At 43.9% G+C, this 12,311-nt stretch overlaps 1 protein-coding gene across 12 annotated transcripts in view; it reads left to right on the top strand.

Annotated features, from left to right (window-relative positions):
• Window positions 1–10,736, top strand: part of PIAS2 (protein inhibitor of activated STAT 2) — a 28,791-nt gene extending 18,055 nt beyond the window's left edge. For 2 of the 12 annotated variants that reach the window (XM_027656144.1, XM_027656147.1), the window contains exons 7-14: window positions 800–905; window positions 1,500–1,573; window positions 2,408–2,568; window positions 3,156–3,289; window positions 3,721–3,892; window positions 6,040–6,179; window positions 8,012–8,049; window positions 8,722–10,736. In XM_027656144.1, coding sequence (XP_027511945.1) covers window positions 800–905; window positions 1,500–1,573; window positions 2,408–2,568; window positions 3,156–3,289; window positions 3,721–3,892; window positions 6,040–6,179; window positions 8,012–8,049; window positions 8,722–8,931 — 1,035 coding nt within the window. In that variant the 3' untranslated portion in view covers window positions 8,932–10,736. Of the gene's footprint in view, window positions 1–799; window positions 906–1,499; window positions 1,574–2,407; window positions 2,569–3,155; window positions 3,290–3,720; window positions 3,909–6,039; window positions 6,180–6,686; window positions 7,683–8,011; window positions 8,050–8,721 lie in introns of all 12 variants that reach the window. The other 10 variants (XM_027656145.1, XM_027656148.1, XR_003529785.1 and 7 more) reach the window with 9 other exon arrangements.
• Window positions 10,737–12,311: the final 1,575 nt, after the last annotated feature.

Raw genomic sequence — 12,311 nt, 5'->3', positions numbered from 1 at the left:
AGCTGTAGGTGTTGTCTAAAATGCCTGTGCAGTACCCAGGCAGTACAGGAGCCAGAGGAAGGTGGCTGGCAGAGAGTGGAAATAAAAGGTCATGGACTGTGCTCATTATACAGATGAAACCATTATTATCCTGCAGCAGTGGGGCTTGCAGACTTTTCATTAGTGACCTCAAAGAGGGAGTGAGCACTGAACAAAAGAAGCTGGCAAGTGGTGTGAGTTAGGGAGGAGTAGGAAATGCCAGGGAGCTGGGCCAGGCTCAGCAGAGTGAACACAGTGTAACAAGGCTGGGCTTAGAAGTGCAGAACAGGCTAAAGAAAAGGTACAAAGAAACTGGGGCAGTTGTGTGCCAACTGAAGGTGTAGTGTTTGCACCATAAAGACCATATATCTTCTGTCATGTGATCCTTTGAACTCCCCGCTGACACTGGTGAAAAGGGAAGGATGTAGGATACAAATGTAAGAAGTTCCTACAGACTGTCTGTATGAGATGTGTCATTATCTAATTGATCTTTTCAAGAAAAGAGCCAAGGTTGTCTCTTGGTTGTGGAATTATTTTTCTTAGTTGTGAGACTAAGAGTCTCACTGGAGTGAGACAGTTCAATTTGATTGGCCAGAGAATTCTGGCACAGCATTGGTCTTCCACAGACTTGAAGTTGTCTGTCAATGCTTTTAATAACAGTCCAGCAAAAAGTCAGGTTTTTGTTTTTACTGTATGCTACAGCTAGTGTAAATAGTGATCTGTTGACATACTGGAAGTACTGTATGAAGTAAACATTTCACCTTTAATCACTCTCTTTTAGAGTTACTCCATGTCTGTGTATCTCGTCCGTCAGCTCACTTCAGCTATGCTTTTGCAGAGGTTAAAACTGAAAGGTATCAGAAACCCCGACCATTCCAGAGCACTAAGTAAGTCTCATTAACTTGCCTGTCTGTACTTTTGGAGGGTGGTTGGTGTCTCTTTAAAGCTAAAACTGGTAATACAGAGGGATTTGCAGCATTTTGAGGTGAAAGTCTGTGCCCAGGTTGTCACAGGTTTACTTTGCTGTTGCTGAGGCATCACACTTTTTTTTTAAGTGAGGGTCCCCTGTGCTGGTAGGGAGCACACCTAGAGATCCCATCTGAAATGTCCTTATGGGAATGCCATGAGCACCCCTTACTGTGCTGGGCTGTGAGGTGCAGGTAAATACCTTAAAATTCTCTTCACTCGTACCTTACTCATCAATAATTGTTTCATTTCTCTCTTCACATGTTGGGTTGAGTTTGCTCTACTAACCATGTGGCTGTTAGTGCATCTGCAATCAAACAGCATCAGATAATGTTGTGATGCAGTTTGCCAATTGCTGATAAGTAGTGAAGCTGTTGTTTGATATTGCTACGAACTAGTTTCCTAGATGCTTAATTTTTTTTAGATGGCTGGAAGAAAGTACATGTACCAGTGAATCAGGATTAGCATTTGAAATAATGATGTCTGTGTATAACTTCCTACTTTATTTTAAATAGTTAAAGAAAAGCTAACTGCAGATCCTGATAGTGAGATTGCTACAACCAGTCTGCGGGTATCTCTGATGTGTCCTGTAAGTATGGCTGGAAATTTACAGATACAGATTTGTATTTTCATCTGTAGTGCAGAATTGGGCTGCTTTTCAGAAGCCCTGCTTTAGAAACCTCACTGGCTTTATATTTTATATTAATGAACCAATATAAAGTAGTGGGGAGAAGGCTGCATCTAAAGCACCTGGCTGTAGCAGCAGTCACCCATCTGTGGTTTAGAACTGTGAATGCCTCAGTTGTGATGCACTGAGGCAAGTTGGTGCTTGTGCCTGTATAGTGATGTCTGTAGAGGGAGTAACTTTGTATATTGAGGTGTTGAGGCTAATGGGGCAGGCTGGCTTATAATTAAAGGATACAGTAAAAGTCAGTAAAATCCATACCTCCTCATCTTGATAGCTTTACTTGTACTGCAGCTACTATAGCAAACAAAAAGTTGATCATCTTGTAGCAAGGTATTGGTGCCTTGGGGTTTCTGTTCCCGGGCAGAAATTGGTCATTCTGAGTCTTACTAGTACATGGAGCTCAGGAAAACGCCTGAATTTTTCAGTTAAAAGAAAATTGTGAAAGCAGGTACTTCAGTAGGTAATTTATTAAAAATAGGATCCTAGAAATAACATGGTTGCAGGTCCATTTCCTGACTGTTTTCTGCTTTGGGAAGCCTTTGAATGTAGATTAATTGTTCCTTTAGGAGCATTGTACGTCCTGTGGTGGGGTGGATTTGTTGGCAGCACCCTTATCCCAGGGCACCTCTGTAGGAGCAGACAGAGCTGTTTCACCCAGTGCCTCTGGATTCATTGTTAATCATTCAGGCCTGCTTCTGTCTTCAGTTTTGACACTCTTTAAATGCGTCTCTGCAGCTGGGAAAAATGAGACTGACAATCCCCTGCCGGGCTGTGACTTGCACACACCTGCAATGTTTTGATGCTGCTCTTTATCTTCAAATGAATGAAAAGAAGCCTACCTGGATCTGCCCTGTCTGTGACAAAAAGGCAGCTTATGAGAGCCTAATACTAGATGGGTAAGGGACTGGGTTTGCAGATTACACAGTTACTTAAAAGTTTTCATTATGTACTTGACAACTACTTTCGTTCTTGAGGTTTAGCCATTTCATACTATTTTTTGTCAAAATGCTTTAGACTGGAAGGAACTGTTAGACTCTCTTAATTTCTCCTCTCATGTAAAGAACTATGTGAGTTATCTCCTAACTGCATCATGAAGACTCTTGAGCCTCAGTGTATTTCCACTGGAGAAATCCAAATGTGACATCTAGGGATAGGTCTTCCTTTCACATGTCCCTGTCTCTGAAAGCTGTTAACTTCAAAGTTTAACTCATAAAAAAATTGCCAAACTTGGTTCAAATGGTGATGATTTCTGCTTTTGTATGAAAATCTGTGAATTACAGTAATCTTGGAGTGAAATATGGATAGGTTGGGATAATCTTTTCTGATATCTGCAAAGGCTGTAATTACAGGCTTTCAGGTAAGCAGGAACTAAGGAGAGAGAAGAGTGGGTGGAAGGTGATCATAATTATCTTTTCTACTGTGTCTCCTTTTCACTTAGGAGAAAAATTTCACTTGGACTCAAAAGGGAAAATTTATTTTTCAGGCTCTTTATGGAAATCCTTAATGAATGTTCAGATGTGGATGAGATCAAATTCCAAGAAGATGGCTCCTGGTGCCCCATGAGGCCAAAGAAAGAAGCTGTGAAAGTCTCAAGTTCTCAGTGTACCAAAATAGAAAGTATGTACATCTGGGTACTGATTGCAAACCAGCAGAAATTAAGTCTTGGAGACTTAATTGTGGCTTGGATAATGTATGTGGGTGTTGGTGTTTGTTTTGTGGAGGGCTTAGTATTTCTGACTGTCTTGTAATTTGAACTAAGAAACAAAGAGTGCGCTTTTGGGCTTTGTCTTTGCTCTTTATAATAGCAGTTAAGAAAATGAAAAGGTTGCTTTTTACATCCCTTAACTGATAAGTTAAGACAAAAGTTTGTGCTTTAATATCCTCAATGGGACACAGAATGGTCACAGAACATTTACTGGGCTGTAACATTCTCTGTAGTGGCCAGGAAGGTGATCTATAAAGCAGGATCTGAGTTCCTGGTTGTGTTGGAAATAGAAACTGCTGATGTCACCAGCCTTTAGAGAACAGTGCTTTATTTTCTTCTTCAGGTTCCAGTGTTGTTAGCAAACCCTGTCCTGTGACAGTGGCCAGTGAGGTTAACAAGAAGAAAGTTGACGTTATCGACCTGACAACAGAAAGCTCTTCTGATGAAGAGGAAGATCCTCCTGCCAAAAGGAAGTGCATATTCATGTCTGAAATACAAGGGAGCCCAACTAAAGGGTTTGTCAATTTTAAAGTTAGTTGTTCTGTAATGTCTCAGATAAACTGATCTGTGGAGAAATGGACTGGGGATCCAGCTCCACACTTCCAGAGGAGAATTTCTAGGCCTCTCCTTGCAGAAGGTTGTATTGATACGGTAACTTTGTGCAGGCAAAACACTATTAAATAGTTTTACGCCTTACAAAAGACTTGCACTGACTGTTGCTGTGTTTGCAGGGATGTTTCTCCATAGAAAAGGAAGCTGACTAATCTAGTGGACAGTGTTCCCATGAGAAAGTAGATTATGCCGTGTGGAGGAGTTTTGTGCATTCTTGCTAAGTTAGTGTCATCTTAAAGTGTGATCCTTTATCTTGCTGTTTGTTACACCCTTTATCTAATCTGCTCTGGTGCCCAGTGAGCAAGGCTGTGTGGTGTCTTTCATCCAAGGGAGGCACTTTGCTGTTTTGAATCGAGACAACCTTTTCCTCCGTGTCTCTGATAAGCTCTGGAATGTCTTGAACGCTGTTGTTGGCCATGATTATCAGTCAGTCCTGCACCTTGCTTGGCACAGCAAACGACTTCTCAAATCCTCTGGCAACTGCTCCATCTTTATAGTCAGGCCTGACTTCAGCACCAGGCTTAACTTTACTGCTGTGCCACCTTTTCTCTGCCCTGATCTGTGCACCTCGGCTCAGGTACTGTTTGTGGCTTCCATACTGTTCTTGCTCGTGGCCTGTGGGGCACTGGAGACCTGCAGGGAGTGAGGGACACGGGTCAGGCTTGCCAGCACTCTCTGCTCCAAGCTCAGCTTTTAGTAATGGCTCATCAGTTAGTGTTGCTGCATGCGTGTCCATGTCTTTCTTATGTCTTGTACTAAAATAGTAGTAAATAACCCCAAACTCTGTGTGTTTTGCCAGAAGAAATGAACAGGTGCTCTATGTGTCTGTCCACAAGAATGTGTGTGTGGGCTTAGGTGAACAGAGAGTTGGTCATCTTCAACCACTTTCAGCAGCAATACTGAAATGCTGTTGCTTTTTGTGAGGACTGTGGAGGAATCCTTCTGCAAGAGACTCTATTTCTTATTTTTACAAGAAAAAATAGCTACAAGTGCATCTCCTAATGAAGTTTCAGAAGGCACCAAGACTCTTTTTCCATGCTCCTGTGTTTGATGTTGCTACCTGCAACCGTAATTGTAGGAGGACTGAGTTTTCTTGCCTCTCTATGACCCATGTGTTTTCCTTGCTTTTTGGGTATGGATATGGCCTTTTCATTCTTCAAATCCAAGTCAAAGCCAGGCTTTTGGGCAACAGCTTGTCTCCTGTAAACAGTGTTGTCTGCTGGTTTTGGTAAAACCGTGGGGTGTCTCATAGGCAGGTAGGTAAAGTGTGAGAGGTGCTTATGAAGGGAGGGTCTGAAATCCAAGTTTCTGACACCAGAAGTAGCTTAAAGACAGGAGTCCAGGGAGGAAGACATGAGTGTATAACACTCATGGCTGGAGGGAGTGATGTGAAGCAGCTGGGTGCAGGATTCTGGGTGTTTCCACCTGACTTGGAGTTTATGAACTACTTTATTCATGTGGCTGGTGCCTGAGCACCCGTGGTGGTGTCTGTAACAGAGCTGTGAAGAGGTCGGGCAGCAGAAGGAAAGGCAGTAAGGTTGGAGCTGGTTGTATGCTCCCGGAGAGCTAAACTTAGCTTGGGCTCAGGCTTTGAGTAAGGTGGGTTTATATTTAATTGCCATGTGTATAATCTGTGCTCCAGGGGCTGGATAATGGTCAGTCATGCCCCTGGCATGACGGGTTGGCATTGAGGAGGAGTTCTGAGGAGAAATCAGACTGAGCACTCCTGTCTTTGGCCACTTGCACATCCCTCTGAGTGTGCTCACAGACACTCGTTTCTGACTTTGCCACCAATGACTCCAGCACTGTACTTTGCTTTAATGCCAGCTTGCTCTTATGTCACAGCTGCTGTTGAGAGCCAAGATACGGTCATGTTATTATGAAGACTGTTATGAAAGAGGAAATTAGAGTGGATACTTTGTAGTGAGTAGCCACGCTGGAGTTGTGTTGTAACCCGGTGACTTGTGAATGAGAGTGCACAGCAGTGTGTGGTTTCCCTTCTGCAACTAACGGCCAGGTTGTTTGTAATTTCCCATGCTGTCTGAAACAGGGTTCTCATGTACCAGCCATCCACTGCCAGAGTGCCCAGCGTGACGACGGTCGATGCTGTTGCAATTCCTCCTTCATTAACAGAGTACCCAGTACCATTCCATCACCCACCAATATCCAGTATTTCATCGGACTTGCCAGGTAGGTGCTGGATGTTTTTCGTGTGTGTTCTGACAGCATTATTAATGTAAGGGGGCGGGAGGGGGGGGGGGTAAAAATTGAAAAATTGGTTAACACTTTGTTGTTTTTTTTTTCTAATGGAACAAGACTATATGCAGTATTGCTCTGATGTGATGTCTAGACAAGCCCAGTACAGGCTGTTTGCCCAGTTTCAGGTTGCATTTTGCAACAGCAGTGTGACAAACGTTGCTTTTGGGGTACAAATTGGCACTTGGGCACAGCAGCCAGAGACCGCTCTCGCTGTGCTCAGTCAGACTTTGTGTAAACATCCTGTGGTTATGCACTGTAGAAGTGAGGGAGAGTAGTTGCTTGTTTAAGTTAGTAGAGTTGTGAAGGTGCTGACTCATCCCAGCCCTTGGTATAGATACTCTGCTTGCTGATTGTAGTGGTGCTCTGTCTAGACTGTATGAAAAAGGTTAAGGTGAGCTACAATCTGTGAGCTGACCTCTATTGACTTTCTTTACCTAGACATACCCTAAATGCCTATGATGTATTCTTCAACACTGCTGCTAAATATCAGACAAAAGGTGGGGATACTGATTGTTTTCTATCCTGGCTCCTTGAAAAGAACACTTGTATATAGGGACTCTGGGGGTTCTCTTGGCCGGCTGTAACAAACCCAGAGCCCAGGAAGTGGTGACTTGTGGTGACAGGTGTCACTTTGGCCTCCTGTACTTCCCCTCTCCCTGCTCCATTGCCTGTTTCCATGCCTTCCCTGCAACATCTCTGGGTTTTTTCCTCTTCTTTCAGCACCAGTTTGGCAATGAGATGGATATCATTCCCCCTGTTTCTCTGTCCATTTTGGCTCCCTTACTGCTCCCTCCCTCCACTTCTCCCTTGTTATGAAATCAGTAATTTTCTCAAATTGGTTAGGAGAGTAAACTGAGAGAATGGAAGTCTAGAACTGTTGTCCATCTGTATCAACAGAAGTTCTAGAATGTGCATGAACAAAAGAAGCTGTCAATTCTGTAAATGCAGCTGAGCTTTAAATCTCCTTCAAAATTTCTCTCTAATGGAGAAGAAGAGGAGAGATGTCACTGGCCAGAACAGATGTGGAGGTGAGGGGAGAGGGAGGGAGTAAGTCGATCATTTCTTTCTGTTGACATAGCAAACACAAGGCCAATATTTAGAAACAAAACAAAAAATGTGGTAATTTCTCATTGGTTTCATAATTCTAAACATCTTGCCCTAAATGCTTACACGCTAATGGTGTTTAAGATGGACGCTAGTTGTCACTGCTCTTAGAGGATATACTTTGAACTACTTGTAGTTTCCTCTTCTTCGTTCCTTTTATTTGTCTAGACACAAAACGGGGATGATATTAGAAATGTTTCCTTATTGGCTGCCCGTGGGTGGAGGAAGAGACCTGCTGCTTGTTTTTGGACTTGTGCATGTTGTGACTTTACTTCATTCCAGCATCTTTAATGTGATGACACTCTTCATGTCCCAGTTTGGCCAAGTCAGGTACAATATGCAGTGAAACTTGCATTATGAACCAACAGCTCCAAACGGCAACCTCCATCTAAGCAACCACATTGAACCACCCTGCAATATCCAGTGAATAATACATCATTGTCATCCTCATTCTTAAAAAGAGCCACTTGTACTAGATAACTTGTTTTGCTGCTGCCTGAAGTAGTCATTGAGAGTGGTGTCACAGTGGTATATTCCATTTAGAAGCTGTGTATCAATTGCAAAATCTGTTCTACAACCACAAAAAAAAAACTCCTTAAATTTGTTGTGTGTGAATAAAAGAGAGACTTATTGATTTATTATCCTTCTCTTCCTCCTAGGTCTGGATTTTCTTTCGCTAATCCCAGTTGATTCACAGGTAAGTTTCTGAACTGCTGTGGCGTTAATTTCCAAGTCTGATTTTTGTGACATTCTGCTCCAATAATTATCAGGGTGCTGTTGTCATCCAAACCATGTCTGCAGTCCACTTGCTTGGACCTAACCACAACCCGGGAAAATCTGTTTTCCCAGGGAGAGCCAGTAATGTAGATGCACTAAGGAGGTTTCAGTTTAGCCTTACTATGATAAATCCAGGCCTGGAAACTCACTCCTTACTGGTGGTTTCCCTTTCTAAAGTAAGTACATGCTCAGCACTAACTTGAATACAACCAGGGTGGTGAGGCCCTGGCACAGAGAAGCTGTGGCTTCCCCATCCCTGGAAGTGTCCAAGGCCAGGTTGGAGCAACCTGGAATAGTGGAACGTGTCTGTACCCATGGCAGGAGAGTGGAACAAGATGAGCTTTAAGGTCCCTTTCAACCCAAACCATTCTGGGATTCTTTGAAAAGCAGAAAGGGGAGGATAGTGGGGAAGTGCTTGTGTATGCCATGCCCACTTGCTTACTCTCTTTGCACAACTCTGGTTCTTGCTGTGCACACCTTCATGGTGTTCCACTAGAAACGTGTCTGGTGCTTGTTGTAGGGAAGATGTATCTTCAGAGAATACATTTCCCTCGTGCAGTTAGTCTCTTCACTCTTCATTGTTTGTTTCAAGCAGTACTGTCCTCCTATGTTTTTGGATAGTCTCACCTCAACCTTAACAAGCAGCACGCCTGGCAGCATCATCACCTCAGCCAGCCACCAGGAGAGCAGCACGCTCGTTAGCTCCTCGGGCAGGGCCGAGCCCGAGGCCGGGGTGATAACCAGCAGCAGCAGCAGCAGCGCTCCTGACATCATTTCCCTGGACATCATCTCCCTGGACTGACACTCGGGGCAGCACTGGACTCCCGCAGGCATTGCACAGAGCTGCAGCTCCTCCCTCTGGAACTCCAGCGTCATCACCCCGGAGGTCATCCTGGTGTTTATTTTGAAAGGATTTTTCCCTTCTGGAAAGTGGGGTAAATTTGTTGATGCCAGGAGACAGAAGTGATAGGTTGGATGGTTGGTTTTTGTTTTGTTGTTTGTTTTTTTTTTTTTTTTCCCCTGCTCATTAAGTAGCTGGTGTAGAAAAGGCCCTTGGAGAACATGTGTTTATGCTTTTGGTTTGTTCTGGGAGCACTGCCTTTTTCTTGCTAGGTGAATTCCGTAAATGTTTTCTAATTTGGTTGTAAGAAACAGCAATAATGTAAAAATTAATAAGGTTGTGGTTTTTTTTTTTTTAATAAATAAAGGAAGTTAATCACTCTAGAACAACAACCTGGATAAAGGTGCAGAAGTGTATGAGTTAGTGAATTCTTAATATTTTCACTGGGGCCTGTAATAAACTTCATTAAGACAATGAAGCTTTGAAATAGCCATGATGTGTTGTTTGTCTTGTTCCCCACCTCCCCCTTACCTGGGGATATATAAGAAACCTCTGTAAATGGGATTGTTTGGGGGGGTTTTTTCCTAATTTCATGTCTTTCTCAAATGCAACAAAATCCTAGGCTGTGACTTCTTCCTCTTTTGTGTTCTTTGGGCTGGGAAGGGGACAGACTATCTATGCAAACCCTGCATCACACAGTCTCTGTGCTGCCATGTCGGAATCAGGACACATCCCCACCACAAAAACTCCAACTATGCAGTTGAGAGTACAGTTGCTTTCTGTGCCAGCTATAAGGAGATAAAATGGGAATTAGTTTCTCAAGTGCAGATGTATTTGCAAGGATTTCTTGCTCATGGTTTCTGTCACTTCAGTAACTGCTGTATCCCACATGGGAATACTGCACTTAGACTGTGGGGGAGGCTTGGCTTTTTGGAAGGCAGAAGCCATAGCTGCACAATGTCCCCACCTAATTGGAATTATGTGTTTAGGGCTCAATGATGCTTTGTCCCATGTTTCCTGGCCTCCTGATTGTTGCTTTTCTATTTCAAAGGGAACAATTTCCTCCTGTTTTACTCCTCCAAGTGTGCTGCTTTGTTCGTGTGTGTGCAGTGTCTGCCATACACCTGGGGATAACCTCAGCAGTACTGTATGTGGAAGAGGTTACAGACTAGGAAAAACGAGTCATTTCCATAGAGCTGGAATAATGGTATTGTCTATGTATGCTGACATAGCAGCTTTTCCAAGTGGTGTGTTTCTGTTGAATAAATGTATTTGAGATTATTCCTTCCCTAATGTGAAGGTTTCACTTTTTTTCCTAATTTCATGTTCCTCATTCGTTATTTCTTTAATTGGATGTCTGGTGCTTTTTGCTCTCCATTGCTGTTACAGTATTGAACGAAGTACATGGATGAGAAATATTGAAGCAGAATGTTTTGTAACTCTTGTCTGCCCTGTACTCCCACCTTTAATGCTGCATTACTGTTCCTTATTGCCTTTTTTGTATGATATTTCACAGCAGTCTTGAGTTCACATGTTGGTCTTAATAGTGCATCTAGTCTTTTTTTCTTCTCCTTATCTGTTTAATTTTTTGTACCTATTAAGGATCAGTTTTTAGCATGATTTATTTCCTATAAAACCATGCTTCTCAGGAAGTTTTTCCTGATGGCCTGTAGCAGATCAGTGCTTTCTGCATCACCATTGCACAGTGACTTGACCTGTAAGTAGAGTGTGGAGAGGGGCTCCAGAATAAAGCATTTAAAACTGGTCTTTGTTGTTGAAGATGCTTTTTTTGCTCTCCTCAAGACAGCAGAGAATTGTTGGGGTGGGTGGAGAGGGTGGATGGAGGAGGCTGCAACTGAACTGAGGCCTGCACCAATTTTCCTTTGGCAAATTCCCAAATACATTCTTGTCTATCCAAGAACTTCTCACACAAGGAAAATCTTGGAGAAAAGGTTAGATGACATCTTACTACTTTGAGTGAACTGTATCAAACCTTCAAGCCAACTGCAGAAGGAGATAAAGGTGAGATAATTAAAGATGCAGGTAACAGCATGCAGTGAAAGCCTTCCTACACCAACTGGCCTTTTTTTTTTTTTTCCCTCACCCATCAGTTTGCTACAACTTTTTCTGCAATTCCTGGAAGTGAGCTATCTGCTAAAATCCTAGTTACAGAAAGGCTCTACCTTTCTGAAGGCTCTCGGCCTGAACTGGCTTCTGATTTTCATACTCCAGGAGGTTCTGCACCTGTCAAGCAGCAGGAATTTGGGTGTTTCCTGAATGGGGAAAATAGTGTGTCCAGTGGGACCAGGGCAGTGCCCTCCCTGTGCTGGCACTGCTGAGGCACCTCCAGTGCTGGGGCAGTTCTGGGCCCTCAGACGAGAGACGTTGAGGGGCTGGAGCGTGTGCAGGGAAGGGAATGGAGCTGGGGAAGGGTCTGGAGCAGCAGGAGCGTCTGAGGGAGCTGGGGGGGGCTCATCCTGGAGAAAAGGAGGCTCAGGGGGGACCTTCTGGCTCTGCAACCCCCTGACAGGAGAGGGGAGCCGGATGTGGGGTCGGGCTCTGCTCACAGGGAACAGTGAGTGGATGTGATGGTTCTGGCCAGGACAGGGTTAATTTTTCTTGTAGCCAGGAGGGGCACAGCCAGGACCCAGAGGTTATTCTGTACCACATCAGGTCCTTACTGCAAGTGGGGGGGAAAGGGATTCTCTCCCAGTCAGGGTAGTGCCAGTTTGGGCTCCCCCCAGAGCATTTTGCATGTGAATCTCTTTTGTACCCTTTAGTTATTAGTATTGTTACCACTGGTTTTCTTATGTCATTGCCATTTCCAGTAAATTCTTATCTCAACCTGTGATCTTTGTGCCTCCAATTCTTCTCTCCAGCCACCCGTGGGGGACTAAACTAGGACTTGGGACATGAGGAAAAGACCTCAAGTTCTGCCAGGGGAGATTTAAATTTGGTATTAGGGGAAAATTCTTCACAGAAAGTGTTGCTGGGCATTGGAAGGAGCTGCCCAGGGAGGTGGTGCAGTCCCCATCCCTGGAGGTGTCCAAGGAAGGATTGGACGTGTCAGTCAGTGCTCTGGGCTGGGGGACAAGGTGGGGGTTGGACACAGGTTGCACTCAATGACTTTGGAGGTCTTTTCCAACCTAAATGACTCTGTGATTTCAACATTAGTGGAAATTTTCTGTATCTGCTTTAAGTCTGGGTGGTGGATGATCGAAAGGTTACCCGGAACGTTCCAGCCTTTTGCCATCAGTCTCCAAGAGCAAGGAGGATTCCAGTTGGGAAATCAAAGAACCCGTTTTCTGGCTAAGAGGACAAAACCTCAAAAAATTCAACAG

This window comes from Corapipo altera, unplaced genomic scaffold (genome assembly GCF_003945725.1).
Source record: "Corapipo altera isolate COAL_440 unplaced genomic scaffold, ASM394572v1 61553, whole genome shotgun sequence".
NCBI classification, from domain to species: domain Eukaryota; kingdom Metazoa; phylum Chordata; class Aves; order Passeriformes; family Pipridae; genus Corapipo; species Corapipo altera.
This window is presented reverse-complemented; position numbering and strand designations above follow the sequence as displayed.